Genomic DNA, 26259 nt, shown 5'->3' on the forward strand with positions numbered 1-26259 from the left:
CCTATATATCTTGGCCTTTAGATGCTTTAAAACTATAGGCTGTTTCAGGGCAGCCTAGTTTCAATGAAATCATTGGTACTTTCCTGGTAGTGTGCGATGTACTGAATGGGTTTAAAAATCAAAGAAAAAGAAGCATTTAGATGGTCTGTACTACCCTTCTTCAGAACTGCCGGGTGTGAAACACCAAGGATCTCTTTCGGAAGCGCTCTATCCACCGCGCACGAACGAAGCTTCCGAAGCCTGACCTCAAAAATTTGGTGGCGGCCACGGAGACTGGCTTAAATTCCTGAGCCAATTTGAACCTACTGGTATACTCAACTGATCAGTTCCGAACGTTCCCTCGGTACGGTTTACATTCGGCTGGTCGAAATGGAGCGCTCATAACATATCGTTGTGCCGTGCTCCAGCTCAGAGCGCTCCGAAGCGCTATCACCTTCGAACTGAAAGAGCGCGAACTGGACCCAAAGGAAACTCAATCACGTGGCTAGTACAATTGCTCTGGGAGCAGCTAGCACGTTCGGCAGTGGCTGGCTCCAATATCTAGAGGGCCACGCATCGCTACAGAGTCGGAGCACGCTAGGAACTACTCGATCCGCGTCCGGCGAGTGAAGCGATCGGACGCATGTCACCTCGGCTCCGTCATTTTTCGACAGGAGCCACGGACCAATTCGTTGCACCCTGCGAATTTTGCATCCATCGGACGCAGCAAATTGCCCGGCACACAGGGACATCACTTTCATCCAGGTGGGCCAAATTTTTCGCCAATTTAGAGCGGACTTTCACTCGTGCTTGGCGGCGCCGCTGCTAAGCCTAACGGCTGCACCGGCACCCGCGTCGAAGAAGCCGCTCTCCGCACCAACATGGCGAACTCCCCACCTCAACACGGCTACGACCCGGAGGCCACGGCCTGGTCGACGATTTCTCACGCCAAGGAACCCAATTCGGCAACATCGGACCAGCTCCGGAACGAAAATCTCCTGCGTCTCGTTGAGAGCCGCTCCCAGCGCCGGAACGCCAAAATGACGGCAGACGCCACAACGACAACCGGCAAGTCGACCTCACCTCAGCACGGTCCCGTCTCGCGTGTGACCAATGACTGCCAACTTAAATAAACATGGAGGCCCAAACCTCTCCCCAAGTTCCAACCCGACGATTTCGTCGTGATCATCAAGCCCCGAGCCGCTGTGGCCATCGGGAGTGCCTTCCAATATGGTGAGCTGGGCGTGTCCTTGCGTGCCTACCTCGGCGCGCAAATCGCGGCGGAACTCAGCTTCGTCTTTTCCCGCGAGCAAAATCTACTCATTGCGAGCACCAAGAACGCCTACGTGGCGGACCGGCTGCTTTGTGATTTCGTGATCAAATCGACTCAGGGAGACGTGCCACTGCGGGGCCATCTCAAGCAAAATGGCGAAGAAATTTGCTACGGCGTCATCACTGTGGCAAATCAAGAAACAGGGGAAACTCTGAAAGACGGTATCCAGTGGAGGCATGGCACCATCTTAGAAATTCGTAAATTTGGAACCTCCAATAAGGCTCGCCTGACTTTTGCCGGAAAAGTGAGGCCCCGGACAGTGAACTACAACTCGGAGATTGTCCAAGTGCAGCCCTACCTACGCACTATCTCTGCCTGTGGTGTGTGTGGCACCGTGGGCCATAGAGCAGACTCATGCGCAAATCCAATGCAAGACAAGTGCGGCCTGTGTGGACTGCAAGCTCCAATCGTGGAAGGGTTGCGGGCCCCTCATGAGTGCAATCCAAAATGTGCTGTTTGTGGTGGCGGCCATGCCACAAACTCCAGAGACTGTACCGCCAAGTACCGCCTCGACACCAAGATGGCCGCGCAAAAGGGCGGAAAACCTGGCGAGACGAGGAAGAAGCCACGTCAGCAGCATCGCGCCACCGGCGGTGACTCAGCTCCCCGCGGTGACGTCACCAACTCCAAGAAGCAAGCGCCCCCAAGCGGGCGTGACGCTAAGGGCGACCAAGCGCCACCACCGCCCCCACACGGCGGATAGGGGAAGCAAGCTCACTACCAAGGCGAGACCGGTGCCTGGGCAACTGCGGTCAAAAAGGGAAAACAGGTGAGCGGCTCCGGCAGGGTTGCCTCCTCCTCCCAACCACGTTCTCCTCCCCCTAGCTCGGCGACCGACGCCGAGCTTCACAACTTGGTAGCATCTCTCCGGGTCCAAAACGAGATGCTACTCGCCAAAATTGAAGCTTTACAAGCTAAAACCGCTGATCCCCCCAATCTGCATCCCTAGCAGAAGCCATGGAGAGCGACGCGGCGGCGCCAGTGACGTCGGACGCCTTTGTGGCCAATCTTGAAGCCCGTCTTAACGCCAAATTCGAGACCCTTATCGGGACGGCAATGGAACGCATCATTGCCAAGGTCATGGAGGCCCTTCCTACCATGATTGCCCAACATGTAGTGAATCTCCCCCGCACGTCTCGCCGGGCCGGTCCTCTTAAAGATGTATCCGGCCGGCCCTCCAAATCGTCGCGTCGAGCAATTGATCTGGAAGATGATGAGGACAGCTGCCCCCTCTCAGGAGCTGAATTTCAGCCCCTGGTTGCTGGCTCCGGGACACCTACATTCCCTCATCTAACCCCTAAATCCGAACATGGCGGGACAACCTCGGTGTAGGCGTTCCCCCTTATCTAAATTGGCATATCCTGTCACTGTAACTCAATGGAACTGCCGAGGACATTCGGTCTCGTACTAAGCGGGCCAACCTTCGGCTTTTCCTTTCAACTTTTGAGCATATACCCGCCGTGGTGGCCCTTCAAGAGCCAGGAAGGGGCGCCACCTTAACCAACTATACCACGTTTCAGCAGGACCCCTCGTCTTGTATATGCGTTCATAAAAATTATACTGCAAATATGGTCGACTTAGACCTCCACTTTGAGTTTTCCCATGTAATGGTGACTCTCCTCCCCCTCCGCAAACAGGACTCACCATTGCACATTCTAATTGTCTACTGCACACCCAAATTGCCGAATGTATCATTCTCCGACCTTCTTAGCCGTGCGCTAAGAGTTGCGGGTCGGGACCCCCTCTCGATCGATGGCGATTTCAACGCCCCCAGTCGAATCTGGGGGTACCGGCGTGAAGAGAAACGGAGACGCAAGTTGGCGGAGCTTGCGTCAACGTTGGGCCTCACTCTTCACACGGACCCCGTCCACCCAACCCGTATAGGCAATTCGTGACACGGGATACGCGTCCGGATTTGACCTTTACCCGCAACATTCAGTATGCAGACTGGGTCAAGACAGAGGAAACCCTCAGTAGCGACCACTGCATCCTAAACACTACAATTCGGACCAAGCCATTAGCAAAACCCACAACACAGGCCCGACTCCCAGATTGGTCCAAGTTTAGGCAAAATTACAACACAGCGACATCTATGCTCGAGCAAGGCTACCAGTCATGGTCCCAACAATTGGTTTCTAGCCTTCGCTCCACCGAAACCAAAATTCAGCTTTCCGAGGCGGTATCGGACGTGGGCAGCGGTGGCGTAGAGGTGGAACACCCGCCTCGCGTGCAAGAGGTCCGTGGTTCGAATCCCGGTGCCGGCAATTTTCCACCGGATTAAAAAAAATCCGCGTGTTGATAAAATTGCACAAACAGGCCTGGAGTGTGGCCTGATCCCGGTGACCAGAACCAGTAACGCACTCCCTCACCAGAGCAGGATTGGCCACCCTGGTGCAGTACTTGGCCACAACCTCATATATGAACACAACAATCAAACCCCGGCCCTCAGCCCCCAGCAGCTGCGAAGCAACTGACCACGGCGGCGGTCAGACCTGCGACGCAGCAGAGGGTGCTAAGAATCACTGGCTCCGGACAGGCCGCCATTGGAATATGAACCTCGCAACATTTAACGCTAGAACGTTATCTAGTGAGGCGAGTCTAGCAGTGCTATTGGAGGAATTAGAGGGCAGTAAATGGGATATAATAGGGCTCAGTGAAGTTAGGAGGCCAAAAGAAGCACATACAGTGCTAAATAGCGGGCACGTCCTGTGCTACCGGGGCTTAGCGGAGAGAAGAGAACTAGGAGTCGGATTCCTGGTTAATAAGAATATAGCTGGTAACATACAGGAATTCTATAGCATTAACGAGAGGGTGGCAGGTCTTGTTCTGAAACTTAATAAGAGGTACAAAATGAAGATTGTACAGGTCTACGCCCCTACATCCAGTCATGATGACCAGGAAGTCGAAAGCTTCTATGAAGACGTGGAATCGGCGATGGGTAGAGTGAAAACTAAATACACTATACTAATGGGCGACTTTAATGCCAAGGTAGGCAAGAAGCAGGCTGGAGACAAGGCAGTGGGGGAATATGGCACAGGCACTAGGAATAGCAGGGGAGAGTTATTAGTAGAGTTTGCGGAAAAGAATAATATGAGGATAATGAATACCTTCTTCCACAAGCGGGATAGCCGAAAGTGGACGTGGAGGAGCCCGAACGGCGAGACTAGAAATGAAATAGACTTCATACTCTGCGCTAACCCTGGCATCATACAAGATGTGGACGTGCTCGGCAAGGTGCGCTGCAGTGACCACAGGATGGTAAGAACTCGAATTAGCCTAGACCTGAGGAGGGAATGGAAGAAACTGGTATATAAGAAGCCGATCAATGAGTTAGCGGTAAGAGGGAAAATAGAGGAATTCCAGATCAAGCTACAGAACAGGTATTCAGCTTTAACTCAGGAAGAGGACCTTAGTGTTGAAGCAATGAACGACAATCTTGTGGGCATCATTAAGGAGTGTGCAATGGCAGTCGGTGGTAAGTCCGTTAGGCAGGATACCAGCAAACTATCGCAGGAGACGAAAGATCTGATCAAGAAACGCCAATGTATGAAAGCATCTAACCCTACAGCTAGAACTGGCAGAACTTTCGAAGTTAATCAACAAGCGTAAGACAGCTGACATAAGGAAGTATAATATGTATGGAATTGAACATGCTCTCAGGAACGGAGGAAGCCTAAAAACAGCGAAGAAGAAACTAGGAATTGGCAAGAATTAAATATATGCGTTAAGAGACAAAGGCGGCAATATCATCACTAATATGGATGAGATAGTTCAAGTGGCTGAGGAGTTCTATAGAGATTTGTACAGTACCAGTGGCACCCACGACGATAATGGAAGAGAAAATAGTCTAGAGGAATTCGAAATCTCAAAGGTAACGCCGGAAGAAGTAAAGAAAGCATTGGGAGATATGCAAAGGGGGAAGGCAGCTGGGGAGGATCAGGTAACAGCAGATTTGTTGAAGGATGGTGGACAGATTGTTCTAGAGAAACTGGCCACCCTGTATACGCAATGCCTCATGACCTCGAGCGTACCGGAATCTTGGAAGAACGCTAACATAATCCTAATCCATAAGAAAGGGGACGCCAAAGACTTGAAAAATTATAGACCGATCAGCTTACTGTCCGTTGCCTACAAAGTATTTACTAAGGTAATCGCAAATAGAATCAGGAACACCTTAGACTTCTGTCAAGCAAAGGACCAGGCAGGATTCCGTAAAGGCTATTCAACAATAGATCATATTCACACTATCGATCAGGTGATAAAGAAATGTGCGGAATATAACCAACCCTTATATATAGCTTTCATTGATTACGAGAAAGTGTTTGATTCTGTCGAAACCTCAGCAGTCATGGAGGCATTACGGAATCAGGGTGTAGACGAGCCGTATGTAAAAATACTGAAAGATATCTATAGCGGCTCCACAGCCACCGTAGTCCTCCATAAAGCAAGCAACAAAATCCCAATAAAGAAAGGCGTCTGGCAGGGAGGTACGATCTCTCCAGTGCTATTCACAGCGTGTTTACAGGAGGTATTCAGAGACCTAGATTGGGAAGAATTGGGGATAAAAGTTAATGGAGAATACCTGAGTAACTTGCGATTTGCTGATGATATTGCCTTGCTTAGTAACTCAGGGGACCAATTGCAATGCATGCTCACTGACCTGGAGAGGCAAAGCAGAAGAGTGGGTCTGAAGATTAATCTGCAGAAAACTAAAGTAATGCTTAACTGTCTCGGAAGAGAACAGCAATTTACAATAGGCAGCGAGGCACTGGAAGTCGTAAGGGAATACATCTACTTAGGGCAGGTAATGACGGCAGATCCGGATCATGAGACGGAAATAATCAGAAGAATAAGAATTGGCTGGGGTGCGTTTGGCAGGCATTCTCAGATCATGAATAGCAGGTTGCCATTATCCCTCAAGAGAAAAGTATATAATAGCTGTGTCTTACCAGTACTCACCTACGGGGCAGAAACCTGGAGGCTTACGGAAAGGGTTCTACTCAAATTGAGGACGGCGCAACGAGCTATGGAAAGAAGAATGATAGGTGTAACGTTAAGGGATAAGAAAAGAGCAGATTGGGTGAGGGAACAAACGCGAGTTAATGACATCTTAGTTGAAATCAAGAAAAAGAAATGGGCATGGGCAGGACAAGTAATGAGGAGTGAAGATAACCGATGGTCATTAAGGGTTACGGACTAGATCCCAAGGGAAGGGAAGCGTAGCAGGGGGCGGCAGAAAGTTAGGTTTGCGGATGAGATTAAGAAGTTTGCAGGCACGGCATGGCCACAATTAGTACATGACCGGGGTTGTTGGAGAAGTATGGGAGAGGTCTTTGCCCTGCAGTGGGCGTAACCAGGCCGATGATGATGATGATGATGATGATGATGATGATGATGATGATCGGACGTGGATAGCCACCTCCTCCACCTCTGGAAGACGCGGCATTGTCTCGTCCGCTGGTGGCGCCGACAAGAGCATAACCGCAAGCTTAAGGCTCGAATTGCCGAGCTCACCCAGCGGACGGCCGAGTATGCGGTCCAGCTCGCAGACGCCAACTGGGTGGATCGTTGCAACACGGCGGCGCGGCAGATGTCCAGCACGAATACCTGGCGGCTCTTCCGCGCCCTTATCGACCCAACGCAGACACGCACAGAAACTCATAAACATCTACACCGTGGCATACACAGTTTTCACGGCAATACAACTCAGCTAGCGCACAAGTTACGGGACCAATATTTGTGCACTACCCAGGACCCCTGCGGATCGGCGTACTCTTATGCAGGTTCGGAGAACGCTGAGCTGGATCAGCCGTTCCAGCTCCACGATTTGTCGGGGAGCCCTGGCGAAAATGAAACGTGGCACAGCCCCGGGTCGGGACAAAATTACAGTCAAATTACTCGCTAACTTACCCGACCCGGCCTACCAGTCCTTATTTGATTACATCAATTCAATCTGGCTCGGGGACGCGCCACTCCCCAACGATTGGAAAACCGCTCTGGTCACTTTCATTCCCAAACCTGGCAAGGCCATCAACACGGACAACCTTCGCCCCATCTCTCTCACCTCGTGTGTGGGCAAACTAATGGAGACGATGGCGCGTGACAGGTTGTCCGAGTTTATGGAAAGTGAACACATCTTCGCAGACTCCATGTTCGGATTTCGGCGGCACAGGTCCGCACAGGACGCTCTGCTACAACTCAATCGGGACATCCTTGACCCGGTCGAATGCCCCACAACGATAAGGTCGTACTCGCCTTAGACTTGAAGGGGGCCTTCGACAACGTTACTCACGAGGTAATACTCACCCATCTTTCACAAACCGGCTGCGGACGCAACGCGTTCAGATACATTCGGCAATTTTTGACAGATCGTTACTCCTACATTAAAATCCAGGACACTGAACACGGTCTCTTCCGACTTGGAACCAGAGGAACACCACAGGGTGCAGTGCTGTCTCCTCTCCTATTCAATCTGGCTATGATGCACCTGCCGGCCCAATTGGGTGCTGTTGCTGGTGTGCAGCATGCGCTATATGCCGACGACATCACCCTGTGGGCCACGCAGGGCTCACTAGGAGACATTGAGGCTAACCTGCAACAAGCGGCGACCATAGTGGACCGTTATGCTCGCCACTGTGGCCTGCAATGCTCCCCTCAAAAGTCTGAATTTGTACACATACGCCCCTCACCAAAGTTTACAGCCAAAATTGAGCTCTTTCTGGAGACAAGACCAATTCCTGAACAGACAGAAGTCCGGGTACTGGGGCTTTTCATTGATCAACATAGGCGGTCAAACACTACCCTGGCCCAGCTCCGTAAGGTGGGGGACCAGGTGGGCCGCATGGTCCGCCGGGTTTCCAACAAGCGCGGGGGGTTGCGGTGCAAAGACGCCTTGCGGCTGGCGCATGCATTCGTGACCAGTCGAATCTTATATTCGACTCCTTACCTCCACCTTCGGAAAAAAGACGAGGATGCACTCGAAGTCATCCTCCGCAAAATTATTAAGAGAGCCCTCGATCTCCCCGTGAACACCTCCAACCAGCGACTCCTGGGTCTAGGCATGGTGAACACTTTCTGGGAGCTCCGAGAGGCTCACTTAACTAACCAATACACACGCCTCTCTAAGACACTGTCGGGTCGCCGCCTCCCTTGCCCGACTACACATTCAACACACCACTCTTATGGAAGAGCGAGTGCGACTCCCTTTCGAGTGGAGATGCGCCCTCCACGTACGCCCTCTTCCTAACAACATGACACCTGAGGACCATAATGGTCGGCGCCTGGCGCGGGCGGAAGCCCTGAGCCGCCATTATGGGTCGAAACCCGGCACTTATTACGTGGACGCCTCCGGCCCCCCCCATGGGGGATGGTAGACGGCCGCAGTCGTCCGCCAGTCCAAAACAGTTAACGGGCTTACATTTCGCGCCCGCGACATAACTCATGCGGAGGAGGTCGCCATTTCACTGGCTGCTACCCACTCTGATTCCAAAACAATTATCTCCGACTCGCGAGGGGCCTGTCGGAACGTCGAGCAAGGCTGGGCTCCATACTTAGGCTTACGACTACTTCAAAGTTGCACCTACACCGGGGACCCCGCTCACCGGAACATAGTATGGGCTCCTGCTCATATGGGTCTCGAGGGGAATGAGGCAGCCGATGCCGCCGCCCGCGCGCTCTCTCTCCGGGCTTCCTTTTTCGACCCCCTAGATCAGGATCTTGAATTCAATCCCGCGTATTCTTTTAAAGACATTGTACTGCATTATCAATCTGGCCATAGCCTTTACCCTCGCCCGAGTAAAGGGCTATCTAAGACGGAGGAGCGGCTTCTACTCCGTCTTTATACGAACACTCTGCTGTGCCCGGCAGCACTCAAACATTTTGATCGTTCTTTCACGGGCAGTTGTCCGCACTGTGCGGAGAAGTCTTCGGACATCTACCACATGGTGTGGGCCTGCCCATCTAACCCAGCTATTGCCCCTCACCCCAACCCCACTCGGGAGGACGGGGAGGCGACCCTGCTCGGCTGCTATGACCTGCAGGCCCAAAGGGCCTTGGTCGAGCGCGCCCGGGCAGCGGCCGACGCCACTGGGGTCCCGTACTAGGGATTCCACCCAGTATTTTAAGGGCCGGGCCCTTAAGGACCAGCCCATGTGCGTGCCTCCATGTGCTTCTCGTCTGAGAGCAATAAAAGTTTTTCACCACCACAGGAACTACTCGGATATATCCCCACTAGGCTAACCTATCCAGCAGACTTGATTCAGTCCGAAATCGGGAGACTACTATATACTACTCATTTGTAATTACAACTGTAGCGCGAGCAAATATCATTGAAAAATCAATTAAGTATTTCACACTTAGCCTCTTGCCGTAAGATAGTACGACTCTGCCTTTGTCATAAATTATTTTATCCTCCCGTAGCGGGTAACAACTTCATCCGACAAAGCCATCGCATCTCTCGCCGTAGGCGCTCAAATGGTGTTTATCCCCAGCTTATTCATATGAAAGCTTTTCAGCACTCCTTTTTTCAACCTACAGCCAAAGACTACAATGATCTACCCAGCCGCATCGATATGACGATGAACCCCTCCCACTTTAAGAGAGAAACGACATTTGATCTTTTCGAGAAGATTTCGGAGCACAATAATTAAATGCCACTTTGGAGCAGCCTAGGTACTTTCGGAGCAGAAAAAAATGCTAGACTGAAGAAGCTATACTGGTGTTTTCGTAGCAGATGACAAAATATGCCATAGGACCCCTGGAGTTAAAAGCATCACCTAAACATATAATAAATATTAATATTTATTATGAAACATTGTACATACAGTAATCAACGCAGATTGCCAGAAACAGACAACTAAGATGACGGATGGTTATCGAACGCACCGTAAAATCAGCTACATATTTAAAATACCAGTACTCGTGGTGCCATAGACACCGCCGAAACCGTGCGGCCATGTGCGCCTTGGTATCATGCCGTTCACACGAACTCGAAGATTAGAGGCCACGTGGATATTCACAGCCTGACAATTCTACTAGGGGAATCGGCTGGCTCTGGAGCGTCTAGACTGCCGGTCACAGATGACTGCTAAGGACGCATCTGGAACTCTGCAATCCTGCTCGTGAGCTTTGGCGACTTCGATGCTGGTCGAAAACCATTTAAAATGCGTATGGACTTTAAACGTGTTTCGTGCTCTTCCGAAGCCGCGTGGTTAAAAGTTCTACCTGACGTCACAGAAACGTACATCGGAATCCGGGAATCAGTTCGACCAAGCCAAACTTTTCGACTTCCTTGAAGAATTCTGCGAGCGCCCCCACGAGGCGTGGTTCTGGGAGCCTACCAATTCTTGTTGGAAGCAAGCAACGCGAGAAACGGGACAAAAACAAGATGACACAAGACGGTTCACTGACTACCAACTGAAATATAGCATTGACGGCAGGTGGGTAACCCCTGTTGTGACGCAATGAAGACAGGTGCGCAACGTATCCGAGGAGCACGATGAAGAACGCTGCGCAACGTATCCGAGGAGCACGATGGAGACCGGTGCACAACATACCCGAGCCGCACGTAGAAGACCAGTGAGGGGCGATATAGGCGGTGAACGACTCGGCGTTTGTGATTGGCCAGTGGATTCCCTCAACGAGGGCAAGAGGGGTTATTAAGGCGGAAGCCTTTAATGGCTCATTGTCAAGGTTATCTGCCGTTAGCAGAAACTGTCACAGCTTTCCGGCCTTCTGATTGGTCTCCTCTGTGTCGTGACGTCACTGTCGCTATAGGCGTAGGTGTGCGCCTCCCGATTGGCGCTGTGTGGCCTGACGTCACTGTCGCAAGGCGCGCGTGGCGACCATCTGCTTGGGTGTGGTGTGGCGGCGGCGGCAGCTTACTTTGCGGTATCGTGTGGGAAGGATGCCTCATCTAACCCGTGTCTCCGAACACGCGACGTGCGGCAGCCGCTGAACGCAAGCGGCACTCAAGGGAGGCTGAGCGTATACGTGGCATGCATCAGGGCGGCGAGGCGCGTCCGACACCACAGAGTCCAGGGACGCGACGGGCCAACGCGAGAGGCAATGCGTTTGAAGCGACTCCTGGGACGCGACGGGCCGACGGGGTCTAGACCTCGTCTTCAGCACTTGCAGTAGTGTGACCAACCTTGACTACATATATGTGCACTTTAGTGACCATAAAGCAGCCATCCTGGATGTGGACCCACTAAAGCACAAGGAGTTCAACGGCCATGAGTTGCAATCCGACATCCTCCCAGATGACAGCTTGAAATGATGGACTCAGAAGACATCGAAACGATAGACATAGGCGTAAACGACGTTGTAGGCATTGAATAAACAAACACGCATTCACATAACAGTGTACGAGTTGTGTGCCTCCGTGGTGCTTCCGACACAACAAATCGACATTGGCAATGGTGTCAGGCTTCCGCCGTTTCCCACTGTAGTCTCGACAAAGTGTCTTCCGTTTTTTTTAAGGCCGTCCTGGCCCCCGTGTTATACAGGACCGCTCGACACTCGGGTAAGAGTCACCACCATGTACCAATGAAGTGAATACAATCGTTTTTATTTATTTTTTTCATCATCACGATGCTCAGCTTCGTCGTCGTGTCCTAATTCTTGCGGTGAAGACCCATGCACCTCACCCGGTCGAGATCATGTCAACTAGTGGCAGCGATGGTACACTACACCCTTCGTCCTGGCTTCAGCAGAATGGTCAGCGCTTGAATTTCTTTGGGAATTTGCAAAATTTCAGCTAGTGTGTTTTCTGAAACTGCAAATTAGTTTCTGTGCGTGCAGGCTCTTGTTGAAAGCTTCCTCACGTCACAGCAGAGTAAGAAATTCCTCGTTCGGGACGGACCATGGATTTATGCAAACAGAAAAAAGCCACAGTTGTTATTACTATGTAAAGAGCTGGGAATTGAGGTCGGGAAAAGTCAGAGAAAGGCGCAGCTTATTGGGGCGCTTGAGAAGTGCGGGGCTCTTGAGGACAAAATTTCAGAAGCATGGGAAGAGACAGAGAAACGAGCTGAGAAAGCTGAACAGAACGCTGCAGAAGAAAGACAAAGAGCTGCAGAGGAAAAGCAAAAAGCTGATCAAAGGGAAGCTGTAGAAAGAGAAACGAGAGCAGCAGAGAGCTGATCAAAATGCAAAAAGAATGAAATGAGAGGAACATAGAGCTCACGAACTAAAGCTAAAAAAACTAGACGTGCAGCGGGATCTGGCCGTGCAATCGAAAAATAACATCTCAATAAATGAAAGACGTTCAGGTGAAGCAGGAGTAAAAATAAGGGATCTCATGCCATCGTACAAGGTAAACGATGACATGGGATTGTTTCTCGTTACTTTTGAACGAATCTGCGAGAAAAACGGGTTTGCACTACAGAGTTCGCCACAACAGATTCTGACCGCTCTTTCTTGCGAAGCAACCGAGATAATTGCAAGGCTAACGAGAGACTACGCAGATGACAATCAGAATGTAAAAGCTGCGTTGCTGAGGAACTATCGGCTCTCAGCGGAGGCTTTCGGTCGTCGTTTCCGGGAGACAGCTAGAACGCCGGGCGAGTCTTTTCAAGATTTCACTTACAGGCTGAAAATCAATTTAGTTGAGTGGCTAAAAGCGGAAGATGCGTTCGCTTGTCACGACAAGGTTGTTGAGTTAATCTGCATGGAGTATAGCTCTATGGGTTTTTGAGCGAAGAGATGCGCCTGTGGATTGAAGACAGGTCGGGCGAAAAGGATTGGAGCGTGCTAGCAGACGAATTCGCTGCACGCCGCGAATCCGAGAAAACGCGTGTCAGGCCATTCACTAAATTCAGCAAAGAGGAAAACAGGTGCCTCATTCAACACGAAAAAGCTAGAGGAGGGACAAAAGACGTACAGCCCGATAATTCAGGAGAAAATAAAACCGCTGTAAAAGACGAAAGAAAAACAGAAAAAGCGTTTGAGGTTAGAAAACTGGCCGTCTGTTTCCGTTGCCAGGAGCCTGGACACATTGCGATCGGCTGTCGGAAGCCTGGAATTGTTTTGTTTTTCTTTCGTGAAAGGCGCTGATGACAACTTGGCCCTCTTAGTACCCTACCTTCGGGACCTCGTAGTGAATGGAATGCCGTGTAAAGTACTTAAGGACTCAGCTGCGACAATGGACATTGTCCACCCAGCGTTTGTGAAACCTGAGGATTTCACCGGGGAATATGCGTAGATCCGGCAGGTAATCGAGAAGAATAGCGTTTGCTAACCCATAGCCAGCGTGAAGATTGAAGGGTCGTTTGGACTATTGCTGACTGAAGCAGCAGCATCGCCAAATCTGTCGAAACATTATCCCTACTTATCTTCAAATAACTCAGAAATGCTGCTGAAGATAAAGGGCCTGAGTTTTGGCGACCACATGGTCCAAGTTCTCCCGCGTTCCAAGGTTCGAGAGGTCGCGGAGGAAATAAATTACGGCAACGAAGCCAAAAAATATGCCTCGTGACAGAGACGGTCAGGGAGCACAGCACATAGCTAGTGAAATTAGTGAAAAAAGGCGCTAGCGAGGAGGCATCGGGGTCAGTGAGAATACCGCAGCAAGGGCTAGCAGAGAAATTAGAGACTAATCTTGTACTAACATATTCGGAAAGCTCTTTAGACCTACTGAAAGATGTTAAAAGGGGAATCGCGACGGAAGAAGACAGCGATTACGTCGCGAAGGTAGGACGATCCCGACGGACGTTCCTTGCGGAGACGAGACCAGTTTAAACAGCCCCAAGGCGCTGAAAAACTCCCTCGTACCTCCGCACTTGCACGACTTTCCGGAATCGTCAAAAGGGGGGGGGGGGGTAATGTCAGGACGGTCATCTTTCCGGAATCGTCAAAAGGAGAGGAGAATGCCAGGGCGTTTCAGCAGGGCAGGTACGCGACGTTCGGAAACTTCAGAGGAGCATTAGCCGACCGCCTGGCATGGCAAAAATTGGTTCAACAGCGCAAGATCAAGCGAGCCAAGTATTCGGCTGAGCGAAGAATAGAGAGTCACCACACCGCAGCCCGTAAGGCAAGGAAACAGTCCATCAAGCAGAACTTCTAAGGGCTTGTTGTGGCGGGTGAGTAAACGGAGGCGTCACCTAACAACCGGTCAGAACGCGTCCCTGCAAGTAGGGGTGCGGTTGTAAGGTTCAACCGGGCTGAGGTATTCGTGTACGAACAGGGCCAGTCGAACTGTCACTGCAGTGGAATGCGCCACGAGAGTGACGGGAAAAGAAGGCTGGAAATTCTTCCCGCGTTTACGGCCTCCTTTTGAGGGACGAAAAAGCAAGCCGCGGCACATAAAGTGGCAAGCAACGACAGAGGGCAGCGTAAGTCTGGCGCCCTTTGTTACTTTCGGCGAGGCCCAAAGGCCTTCAGACAGCGATTCAATAGAGTGCGCACTAAGAGGTAATAATTGTCGAATTAGGCGCATCCGTAAGTTTATTGTTTGTAAATAGAGCGCAAAGCATTTTTTTCATTTGTTAGTTATCAAGAGCTTGTTAGTTTTCATTTCAATGCGTTCTCAGTCGCTCAATAACGTGGCTTTCTCGGAAAAAGAAACAGAAAAACTTTAGGCATTAGGCTGGTTGAAATACGCACTGAAGTCTGGTTTTATCCGTTGTTAGTTTTCAGGAATCTAGAACGGACTGCAGGTACGATTCTGATAGGCTTTTAAGTGAAGAACGTATGAACTTGGCAGTTCTTGTGGTTAGTTGTGTGCTCTCTGTTGTGCATTGGGCTTGGTGCGGTTTATTTCAAGAAGGTACACCAAGTACTTGGGTGTAGTCTTTGAATAGGACATGCATTGGAAGCAACAAATTAAAAATGTTTGCTCTAAAGTAGCTTATGGCTGTCATATTTTATTAAGGCTGAGGGAATGTTTTCATGCACCGATTTTACGCATATTGTACTTCGCGTTTGTCTATAGCCATTTATGTTACTGCCTAGAGACATGGGCGGTACCTATAAAACGTATTTAGAATGAGTTTTACGCTTGCAGAAACGTGCTGTTCGTGCCATAACCTTTGCAAAGACGACCGACCCTAGTCAAGCACTCTTTCAAGAACTGCGAATATTACCGGTATCAGTTGCATACAAACTAAAGATAGCTCAAATAATAAATACAGTGATCCATTTCCTCTTACACTGTTTAGATTGCCGCTGAAAGAAACAAGAACCGCCGCTAATAATAGATTTAACCTACCGCCTTGTCATAACACTTACGGTTAAAGGTTATTAGAGTACAATGGTGCTCAGATATGGAATAAGATTCCCGATGACATCAAACTCAAACATAATTTTTCGGCCTTATTGAAAAACATTTTTCTTGTCTGTGCACAACTGTGGGACTAAATACCTTTGTGTTTGGTTTTGTATATGTATAAACCTATTTTATGCTGTTTTTCAGAATATGTATGCGCTTTACATATTTGCAATACCGCTATTGTAGTATCTCACGTCTTTTTGTACATGTAGTTTGAATGTCTGCCATTTCTTTAGTGAATATCTTTATTTGGACCTTTCACTAGCCGAGCTGGCTATGGGTCCAATCATGTTTTGTAGTATTGGTTTCATATAATAAAATGATGATGATGAAAAAAAACAGCAACTGCAAAGCACAAAAAAAGAAAGGTGTCCCCTGGCAGGCCTTGGAACTATCGGCGAAACGAAGCAGAAGCATGAGGTCTACAGGTCTCTTCGAGGTGCTTGGATACTGCAACCTCTTCGAGACCTCCAGTGGCGGCGGACAGGCTGTTATGATCGACCTGCCAAGTGATCCCCAAGTTTTCCAAAAAGCCATCGACTACCACATCTGGTGGCGGGGGATGCCCCACCAGCGACATGCAGCTGACAAGGTTGATGTTCTCGCCTCATCATTCACTTCGCTTCAAGACAGCAAAGTCGCCCTCCCGACCGTCACGACGTGGCCACTTGTCGATGCCAGGGTCTTCGCCGAGCACCACCGAGGCAAAACATTGACGGCAGGTGGCTGCCCCCTATTGTGACATAATGAAGACCGCTGCACAACGCATCCGAGGAGAACGACGAAAACCGGTGCACAACGTACCCGAGCAGCACGTGGGAGACCAGTGATGGGCGATAGAGGTGGTGAACGATTCGGTGTTTGTGATTGGCCAGTGGACTCATTCAATGAGAGGAAGAGAGGTTATTTAAGGCAGTTCTGCCCCTGTGTTAATCAGGACCGCTCAAGACTCGGATAAGAGTCACCATGATGTACCAATGAAGTAATTACAACCGTTCATTTTTTTTTCATCATTACGATGGCCGGCTTCGTCGTCGTTTCCTGATTCTTGCGGTGAAGACCCACCTCACCCGGTCGATATCATTTCAATACGTCTTCCAGACGGCTCGAAACGCGTTCCATTACATGGCCTCGAAGTTGTCTCGGTTCTCCTTAGCTGTCTACGTAAACTGTCTCTGATGCTGGCCACAATTGGAACACAACCTTAGGCTGTGTTCAAACACTCGCCGTCGACGGCAAAAAAGACGGCTAAGCGGACAGCGGCCATGTTAAGCCTCGTTAAAATTCTTACGAAGACGTCAAAGTAGACAGCTTCGCAAAGACAGCATCGAAGTCAAAAACGATGCAGGCTACTTTCCTGTCTAAACACGATGGCGGCTTAGCAGGACGTTTGGAAAGCCGACAGGAAGGTCGTCTGAGCACAAGAAAACGTAGACACGCCATCCTACACCCTTAATGTAAGCTACCTCGTGTTTTTCACAGGTTTGCAGGCGCAGAGACTTAAAATACGGAAATGATGTCTGCTTTTCTCAACTTTTTCTCGTGGCCGCGAGGTGGCGTCATGTCGCCCCTTTATCCCCGCTGCTGTTTATGATGTACACGGTGAGGATGGAGAGGGCGCTAGAAGGTGTAATATCTGGTTTAATCTCTCATACAAACAGGCGGGTACAGTAATAGAGCAGCAACTCCCAGGTTTATTTCATGCGGATGACATTGTGTTGCTAGCTAACAAGCAAAGTGATTTGCAACGTCTGGCTAATATCTGTGGACAGGAAGGCAACAATTTAGGTTTGAAATTTATGGCGTTTTTCACTGGTCGATTCGGAGCAGGATTTCTTGCTCCGCGGCAGCGAATCCGAATTTCACTGGTCGATCTGGAGCGGGTTTGTGCGTTCCACTGGTCGTTTCGGATCAACTCGCTCCGCGCCGGATCGCTCTCACTTGCTCCGCCACCGAGGCGCGGATTCAGGCGGAAATAGCTCGCGTCACTTCCGTCTTCAAGCGAAATCGGTACGGCACTGACTACAGTGACGGGGCCCGCTACTTTAATATCTGCACTACAGTGACGGTACCCGGTACTTTATCATCCGCACTACAGTGACGGGGCCCGGTACTTTAACATACGCACTACAGTGACGGGGCCCGGCACTTTAACGTCTACACTACAGCGATGGGACCCGGCCCCTTAACCACAGTGACGCTGTAGCGACGTCAATGGCCACACTTCTTTCAAACATTTTGTGCAAACAACTTCGAGCACTTCACGGAAGGCACTAAACTTTATTAAGGTCCTGAGGAGCGACTCCGAAACCCCCTTATGAGGGAGGAGCCGCCGCGAGCCGCTCCCACGTTGGGACGGGCAGCCCGTGCCTGACCTTTGGCCTGACCGCCTCCTCACACTCTTCTTCCGTGGTGAGGTGATCGTGGTCCCGTAACGAGGGGCACCGCAAGAGCACGTGTTCTAAAGTGCAGAATGGATCTCCACACTCCGGACAATCGGGCTTGAACGAGTCCTGGCGTGGTGCGGGGGATAGACCCTCCTGTCGATAGTGCTTTGTAATCTCGTTCAACGTGTGGAGCGAGTCCTTGTGGAGCCCTGCGTCCGCGCCTGCGAGCGGCGTTTGCCCGGCGCGGTGGGTGAGTTCGGGCGCGCGGACGTGTGCCAGCTCGTTGGCGTTGGCAACGACAGGGTAGACCCGAGGCTGCCCATGTGGGCCGGGAACCAAGTGATGACGTGGGGGGCGACGTGCCTCCCTCGAGACCGAACCCGCGGCGAAGGCCCTGACCGCCGCCCGGGAATCCGTGTAGACCTGCAGTCTGCTTTCGTCCCGGAGGGCGAGGGCCACCGCAATCTGTTCCGCCAGTGTCGGGGACGAGCCCCGCACGGACGCTGTGATCCACCACGGCCACCGCGAACCGGTCGGACTAACCGTATTGGGCGACGTCGACGAACGCGACCGATCATGGATCGCCGGCGACGGATCCGAGAAGCGCGGCCTACATTGTGTTGCGGGTGCATGTTGCGCGGGAACGGCGAGACCGTGCCGGCCTCCCGCGACCCCGCATCGAGCGTGCACCGCCTTTCCCTGACGGCAGTGGGTTAAAGTTCAGCGCCTCCAGGATCCGCCTCCCCGCAGGCGAGGAAGCGAGCCTGACAACCTGGACTGACTTCTGTGACTCGACAACCTCATCGAAGGTGTTGTGGACCCCCAGTTGCATGAGCTTCTCCGTGCCTATGGGGATGCCAAGCACTTCACGGACCGCGAGATTTTATTCCAGTGCTGTCCACAGCACCACGTGAATTTCACGATGTCAGCAACTTCCGTGCAGTAACGGAATGCATTGATTATTATTATGATGATTATTATGGCCCCGTAATACGGCCGTGGCAACTGCCACAAAGTGTGTGGAAAGGTGGAGGAACAAAGAAAGAACGACTGACTAACGACACATGTGCAGTAACAGATTGCTCTTCTGACTGGCGAAACACGTGTAGGGACGAGGTGTCCGTTGTGATTAGCGAAGCACGTGCTCGGAAGAGGCCCGTCACTATTGGGGGCGAGCTCCACCACTGGGAGAGCTGGCGCCGCCGTCGGCGCGTGACGTGGTATGAAGCATCACGTGGACACAGTGGCCGCGTCGACTGCTTCGGAAGCGCCGAAGCGAGCTGAAAACGAAAGTTTAAGGTCTCCACTTGCGGCTGCGGTTCTGATTTCGTGGGGAGGTTTTCCCGCTTCAGGTGTGTGCTTGACAACACTTGAAAATACTATAATAGGTAGTGGTTGCCTTTCAAGGCGCCCAACATGGTAGGCTACTGCTCGGTGCCGCAGTGCTGGACGTACACAACGGAGCCCGGTGTCAGCCTTCAGAAACACCCGCAGGACAAAAAGCTGCGTGAAGCTTGGATCGCGAAACTTAGAACCGGCAAGCAGCCATTGGCTACAACTCGGTTGTGCAGCAAGCACTTCCCCGAGGAAGATTTGTGATACGGCGTCGGGCTGCGATGTTCGATGAGTAGCAGAGAGTGCGCACTGAGACGCTCGCCCGCGCGCGCTGCCCGACTGTCATGAAGCTTTGGTCTATGAACAGATTGATGGCAGATACTGTATGATAACGTCCACGCAACAATAGTTGTTTGCGTACTGTCAAATGCTCATATGCTGCGGCATAAAGTTCACGGCACGGTGCGAAAACGCGCTCGCAGCGAAAGCGGAACGCGGGCATGCATGCAGACGCGCAGTCGGTCACCGCGAACCCGTGCGATCGCTGCATTGAAGCTTCATTCTCTTATGCCCCATTTGGTTGCATACAAAAGCGGGCATTAAGAATAATGGCGCACTCAAGCACCGATACACACAGCAGGCCACTGTTCAATCAACTAAACATATTGCCATTCGATTTTATGCGTGGGCGTAAAATAGCTATCTATTATGTAAACAATATTGTCAAACTCAATCATCCTTTCCGAGTGTCCATATTTGTTTTCATGTTCTACCAGAAGTACTGCCGCTGGAAGTGTCAAACTGCCTCCTGTACATAACGTATGTGGAAAAAGACTACTTGAATTTGTTTGAGTTAAAGCATTGAACAACATACCCACCAAAATAAAAGAAACACAAAATTTCGGCAAAGCACTGAAATAGTACTTACTAGCTACAAACCACTGATTTGGTGCCTGTATTCATGCTTGGCGTTCTGTTCTTTGCGGTTTGATAATTTATGTAACTGGTGATATTTTTTATGTATGCTGTAATAAAAAAATCTTTTTTTCTGTTAATGTGCTAATGTGTTGCTTTCATCCTCTGTATTGATCCTCCTATGCTTGTACCGCATGTCTATTATATTTCGCATCTGGACCCATCCACTAGCTTGCGGCTATTTGTCCCAACAATCTTTTGCGTATGCACTGTAACACCTATGATGATTATAATAAAGAAAGAGAAAGGAAGTTATCTGTGATGGAAGGGGAACGGTAAAAAAACATTAAGAAAGGCATGGCATATGTTCATGCTTGTGTAGCACTAGTCAATGAATATTGTGCTGGATTAAGAAAGAGAAGCAGCGGGTAATTGCTCGCTTAGACGACCGATAAACATACAGTTCGATTAAATTTGACAAATGATGATATTGAAGCTTCCAAGACTTCAGAAGAAAAGAAAAAGACTGAATCATCGCGACGGCGCATCACAAGTCGCCGTGATGCTGGTATGCAGCGGCATAAAGCTCACGGCACGGTGCGAAAACGCGCTCGAAGCGAAACATTGTGCGAGGACATGCATGCAGACGCGAAGTCGGTCACCGCGAACCCGTGCGATCGCTGCATTGAAGCTTCATTCTGTTATGCTACATTTGGTTACAAGAACATATTTACATATACAAGAACACTATAAGAACACTATAAGAACATATTTCACATAGTTTTCTGTCGGCGATTGCCTACGTTTCACGCAAACCGGTTCGGGGGAATCGATCGCGGCGGGCGCACACAGTGTCCCAGCTTACCGTAAACAGTAGGTAAAGAGATAGCATCTGTAAACCATTGTTTGCTTTCTGTTTGTCCAACATTATCATTATTTTTTTTTGCCACGTAAAACCCCATAATTTTTTTTAACATTATTATTTTAAAGGTAAAATACTTGTCATTTCGAGAGTACTTGCTCAGGAGGGCTGCCGCGTAGTATCTTTATTTAGCGCCGATAGCCAAACCTATGCGGAGCGCGCCGAGTTATCCCTCAGACTGCGCGTACGCATGTAAGGCGCTTCCGACAGAGGGCGACTCGGTAAGTCCTCGCCCCCGATACCGACATCGTATAGTGACGGCCCCGTCACTGTAGTGCAGATGTTAAAGTACCGGGCCCCGTCACTGTAGTCACTGCCAATCGGTACTCGGTTAGTATGCACAATATTGTGCTGCTTCGCAAAATGGCTGCGTTCGGTGCTGCTGCAGAGCTCGCGTTTAGCGATGAGAGCTCGGACGACAGCGATTACGAGGTGTCGCAGGTGCTGTACGAAGCCTTCTATGCACGTTGTCCACGCACAATCCTTGCCGGCGCGACATGCAAATGACGGACTCTGCGTCTACCGCGGTCAATTTACGCACGGGGGACGGCGACATTAGTTGCCGTGGAAACGTACAGAGCGGAAGTTGGGCAGGATTTCCGGAACCGGTTTGTGGCACGCGTACGCACACTTCCTGTGTGATCCTCCGCGGAGCGTTTCTGCGCTCCGCTGGCCGATTGGGATTTGTAAAACCTGAGCGCTCGCTCGAGGATTTCGGCAGCCGCTCCAGATCGACCAGTGAAAAACGCCATTAGAAAATCAGGTGTTATGGTATTCAATGAAAACAGTGAACAGACAGTGGAGATACAGGGCCAAGAAATACCTCGGGTAACAGAATATAGATACCTTGATATATGGATAAACGAAGGCAATGGATATATGGAAACACAGGAAAAAACCATAACAGTAAAGGGGAAGAGAAATGCAGCCATAATGAAGCACAGAACGCTATGGGGATACAATAGGTACGAGGTCCTCCGAGGTATGTGGAAAGGTGTAATGGTTCCAGGATTTAGTTTTGGAAATGCGGTTGTTTGCTATAAATCAGGGGTACAATCAGGACTCGACGGAAAACAAAGGTCAGTGGGTCGCCTTGCATTGGGCGCTCACGGGAAGACTACAAATGAAGCTGTGCAGGGTGATATGGGCTGGACTAGTTTTGAAGTGAGGGAAGCTCGCAGTAAAATTGAGTATGAAGAACGGCTGAGGAATATGGAAGAAAGTAAATGGGCTGGGAGTGTGTTCAGGTATCTGTACAGGAAAAACATTGATTCACAGTGGAGGAAAAGAACTAGGAAGCTTACCAGCAAGTATGCGGCCTGTAAGGTGGACAACACAGCAACAAAGAAGGTCAAGCGGAAAGTCAGAGAGGCTGAATTAATCTCATGGGTGGCGGCAATGGAAAAGAAACCTGCCATGAGTAACTACTTAAGAGGAAAAAACGTAATCAGGAAACAAACCATTTATGATAACTAAAAGGGAAGCTGATTACTTTTCGAAGCGAGATCGGGATGCCTTAGAACACGCACTTATAAAGCGATATATAAGAAGGAAGAAGAAGCATGTGCTTGCTGTGGTAAAGCTAGGGAAACTACCGAAATGTATTATTAGAATGTGAAGACGTCTACCCAGCGGTCGATTTAGGCACCACTGGCCTCCTTGAAGCTCTTGGGTTCAGAGGGAGCAGTGGTAAAGCAAACCTGTCCGCAGTAGACATTAATAAGAGGCGACTGGAGGATTGGTGGAAGAAAAGTAAGGAAACGACAAAAAACGGAGACGAACAAAAGCACAGTTCGCAATAGGGGATCAGAAGATATGGGCGTGGTAGTTCATAGTGTTTCTTTTTCTTTTTTCATTGTTTAACCTAGGTAGGCTATTAGGCATTATAGTAGCAAGAGCTTGGCGGCGCAACCCACCGCCCCGTTCCAAAGGGGACGCTCATAATATCCATCCTATCCATCCATCCATCGTCAAGGAAACTGGAAGGGACAGCGGCATTAAATTACATCCGAAAAATAACAGCAGTGGAAAAAACTTTAAAAGATAAAACACCGTGCAGACAGTTGGCGACAAAGTAGAATGAATTTAATTTATTAAGGTAAGGGGGACAAAGAATTCACTCGTATAAAAAAAAAAAGATATGGTTTTACATGCCAAAAAAACACTTTCTGATTATGAGGCACGCCGTAGTGGAGTACTCCGGAAATTTTGACCACTTGGGTTCTTTAACGAGCACCTAAATTTAACTACACGGGTGTTTCCGCCTCCATCGAAATGCGGCCGCCGTGGCCGGGATTCGATCCCGCGACCTCGTGCTCAGCAGCCCAACGCCATAGCCACTCAGCAAGCACGGCGGGTGAATTCACTCGTATAGACCGTTGACTAGTACATCGGTAATACACAGCTTAGCAATGCAGGCAATCAAAGCTGCAAGCAAGGGCAGAGAATAATGACATCTTGGAAGATCTGCCGAATGGCATCATAATAGGTAGGCGTTTGGATGATAACTTATTTGTTCTTACTCAGTGTATTGAAATATGAAGAGTAGAAAGCAGACCGTTATATGTGACCTGTTTAGACATTACAGGAGCATATGACAACGTAGACCACAACATTTTGTGCGATATTCTGGAAGGGGGAAGGCTTAGGCGACGAGGGTCGACAGCTTTTTATGGAGATTTACCTAGAAAATACCGTTTGCGTTGGATCGGAAGGGATGAGGAGCGAGGGGAAAGTTGATATCAACGAGGGACGAGGCAGGGGCGCCCTTTATCCCCACTGTTGTTTATGATGTACATGGTGAGGATCGAGAAGGCGCGAGAAGGAATAAGGAATATCGGGTTTAAACTCTCATACTAACAGGCGGGTACATTAGTAGAGCAGCAACTTCCAGGTTTATATTATGCGGACCACATTGTGTTGCTAGCTAAGAAGCAAAGTGATTTGCAATGTCTGGCTAATATCTGTGGACAAGAAAGCGAGAATTTAGGTTTGAACTATAGCGTTACAAAATCAGGTGTTATGATATTCAATGAAAACAGTGAACAGACAGTGGAAATACAGGGCCAGTAAATACCTCGGGTAAAAGCATATAAATATCTTGGTATATGGATAAATGCAGGCAACAGATATATAGAAGCACAGGAAAAAAAAACAGTAAAATGGAAGTGAAATGCAGCCATAGCAAAGAGCGCTATGTGGATACAATAGGTACGAGGTGCTCCAGGGTATGTGGAAAGGTGTAATGGTTCCAGGACTTACTGTTGGAAATGCGGTTGTTTGCTTTAAATCAGGCGCCCAATCAGGACTCGATGGCAACCTAAGGTCAGTGGGACGCCTCGCACTGGGCGCTCACGGGAAGACTACAAATGAAGCTGTGCAGGGTGATATGGGCTGGAATAGTTTTGAAGTGAGGGAAGCTCGCACTAAAATTGAGTATGAAGAATGACTGAGCAATGTGGAAGAAAGTAAATAGGCTGGGAGAGTGCTGAGGTATCGGTACAGGAAAAACATTAATTCACAGTGGAGGAAGAGGACTAGGAAGCTTACCAGCAAGTATGCGGCCTGTAGGGTGGGCAACAGAGCAACAAAGAACGTCAAGCGGAAAGTCAGAGAGGCTGAAACAATCTCATGGGTGGCGGCAATGGAAAAGAAACCTGCCATGAGTAACTACTTAAGAGGGAAAAACGAAATCAGGAAAGAAACAATTTATGATAACTCAAAGGTAAGCTCATCACTTTTCGAAGCGAGATCGGGATGCCTTAGAACACGCACCTATAAAACGATATATAACGAAGAAGAAGTATGAGCTTGCTGCGGTAAAGCTAGGGAAACGATGGAGCATGTTTTATTAGAATTTGTAGACGTCTGATCAGCGGTCTATTCAGGCACCACTGGCCTTCTTGAAACCCTTGGATTCAGCGAGAGCAGTGGGAAAGTAAACATGTGCGCAGTAGGGATTAGTAAGAGGCGATTGGAGGATTGGTGGAAGTAGGGAAACGACAAAAAATGGAGACGTACAAAAGCAAAGTTCGCAATAGGGGATCAGAAAATTTGGTTGTGGGAGTTCATAGTGTTTTTTTTTTTTTTTTTAACCTAGGTAGGACATTAGGCAGTATAATAGCAAAGGCTTGGTGGCGCAACCCACTGCCCCGTTCCAAAGGGTACGCTCATAACATCCATCCATCCATCCAACCCTCACTAAACTGCTACTTTTTGCAGCTGCCGGCAGGCGGCGCCACAAGTTTATCCCTACGCCGTCGCGGGAAGCTATTTGCATCTCCGCAAACGAAAGCAACTTTGTACTTCCTTTCGAAACAGGCAAGTGTTACAGCAAACGACGTAGACACCAAAATGCGATCTTTGTGCAAAAATTAAGGAAGAGTGTAGCGGTAAACGCAAACTATTTTTTTCAAGCACTAGCGAAATATGCACGTCCCGGCATGTGAGCGACTGCGTTCACGATAGTATTACCTAAATTCGTGGTAATACGCACGCCCAACAATGTGCCTATGTGGAGTCTTAGTGCCTGACCGGAATCCTGTTACCACCACGTTTTGCGATACACACTCCAGGCAAATTTCAGCGACTTCACGTCCTTCGAAGGAACCAAGCAACGGACGCCGGCATTCACTCACCGTCCGGCTTCTTCTCCTTGAAGCACTCGAAACGATACTCAATGCCCAAGTTTTCCAGAAATTCTTTAACATCTTCCTCTTTTTGGAAATCGTAAGGCATTTAACTGTCGCTCTCAAACAACCGACGCTAGAAGAACTAGAACTGTTCACCTAGGTAGTGCGGTCTGCTAAATAACACGTTTTTCTTTCTCTTTTTGCCGAAAGATGAACGGAACTGGATGTTTAGGAACCTTTACCATGTAGAGAGATGATGCCACAACACAGACGCCACGTTACGTACAAACACAGAAGTAGAGAGCATGGAAAATTTCCAGAGTAGAAGCGACAGCGTAGACGCAATTTTTCTAGTGAAAGAACGAGATTAGATTCCATTTAGTGCTACATTTCAATATTTATTTTATAGATGTCCAACTCAACCGTATCTAACGCGAAATTAGGTTTGTAGCACACAGATGAGCGCGGTTCATGCTGCTCACGTGCGTCGG

The 26259-nt window shown here is 49.6% G+C and overlaps 1 protein-coding gene across 1 annotated transcript in view; it reads right to left on the reverse strand.

Moving 5' to 3' along the window:
• The window catches only part of Coa7 (Cytochrome c oxidase assembly factor 7), a 72244-nt gene extending 46225 nt beyond the window's left edge, over positions 1-26019 (reverse strand). Inside the window, exon 1 of the mRNA XM_075673306.1 lies at positions 25775-26019. Coding sequence (XP_075529421.1) covers positions 25775-25874 — 100 coding nt within the window. The 5' untranslated portion in view covers positions 25875-26019. The remainder of the gene's footprint in view (positions 1-25774) is intronic.
• Positions 26020-26259: the final 240 nt, after the last annotated feature.

This window comes from Dermacentor variabilis, chromosome 10 (assembly GCF_050947875.1).
Source record: "Dermacentor variabilis isolate Ectoservices chromosome 10, ASM5094787v1, whole genome shotgun sequence".
NCBI lineage: Eukaryota > Metazoa > Arthropoda > Arachnida > Ixodida > Ixodidae > Dermacentor > Dermacentor variabilis.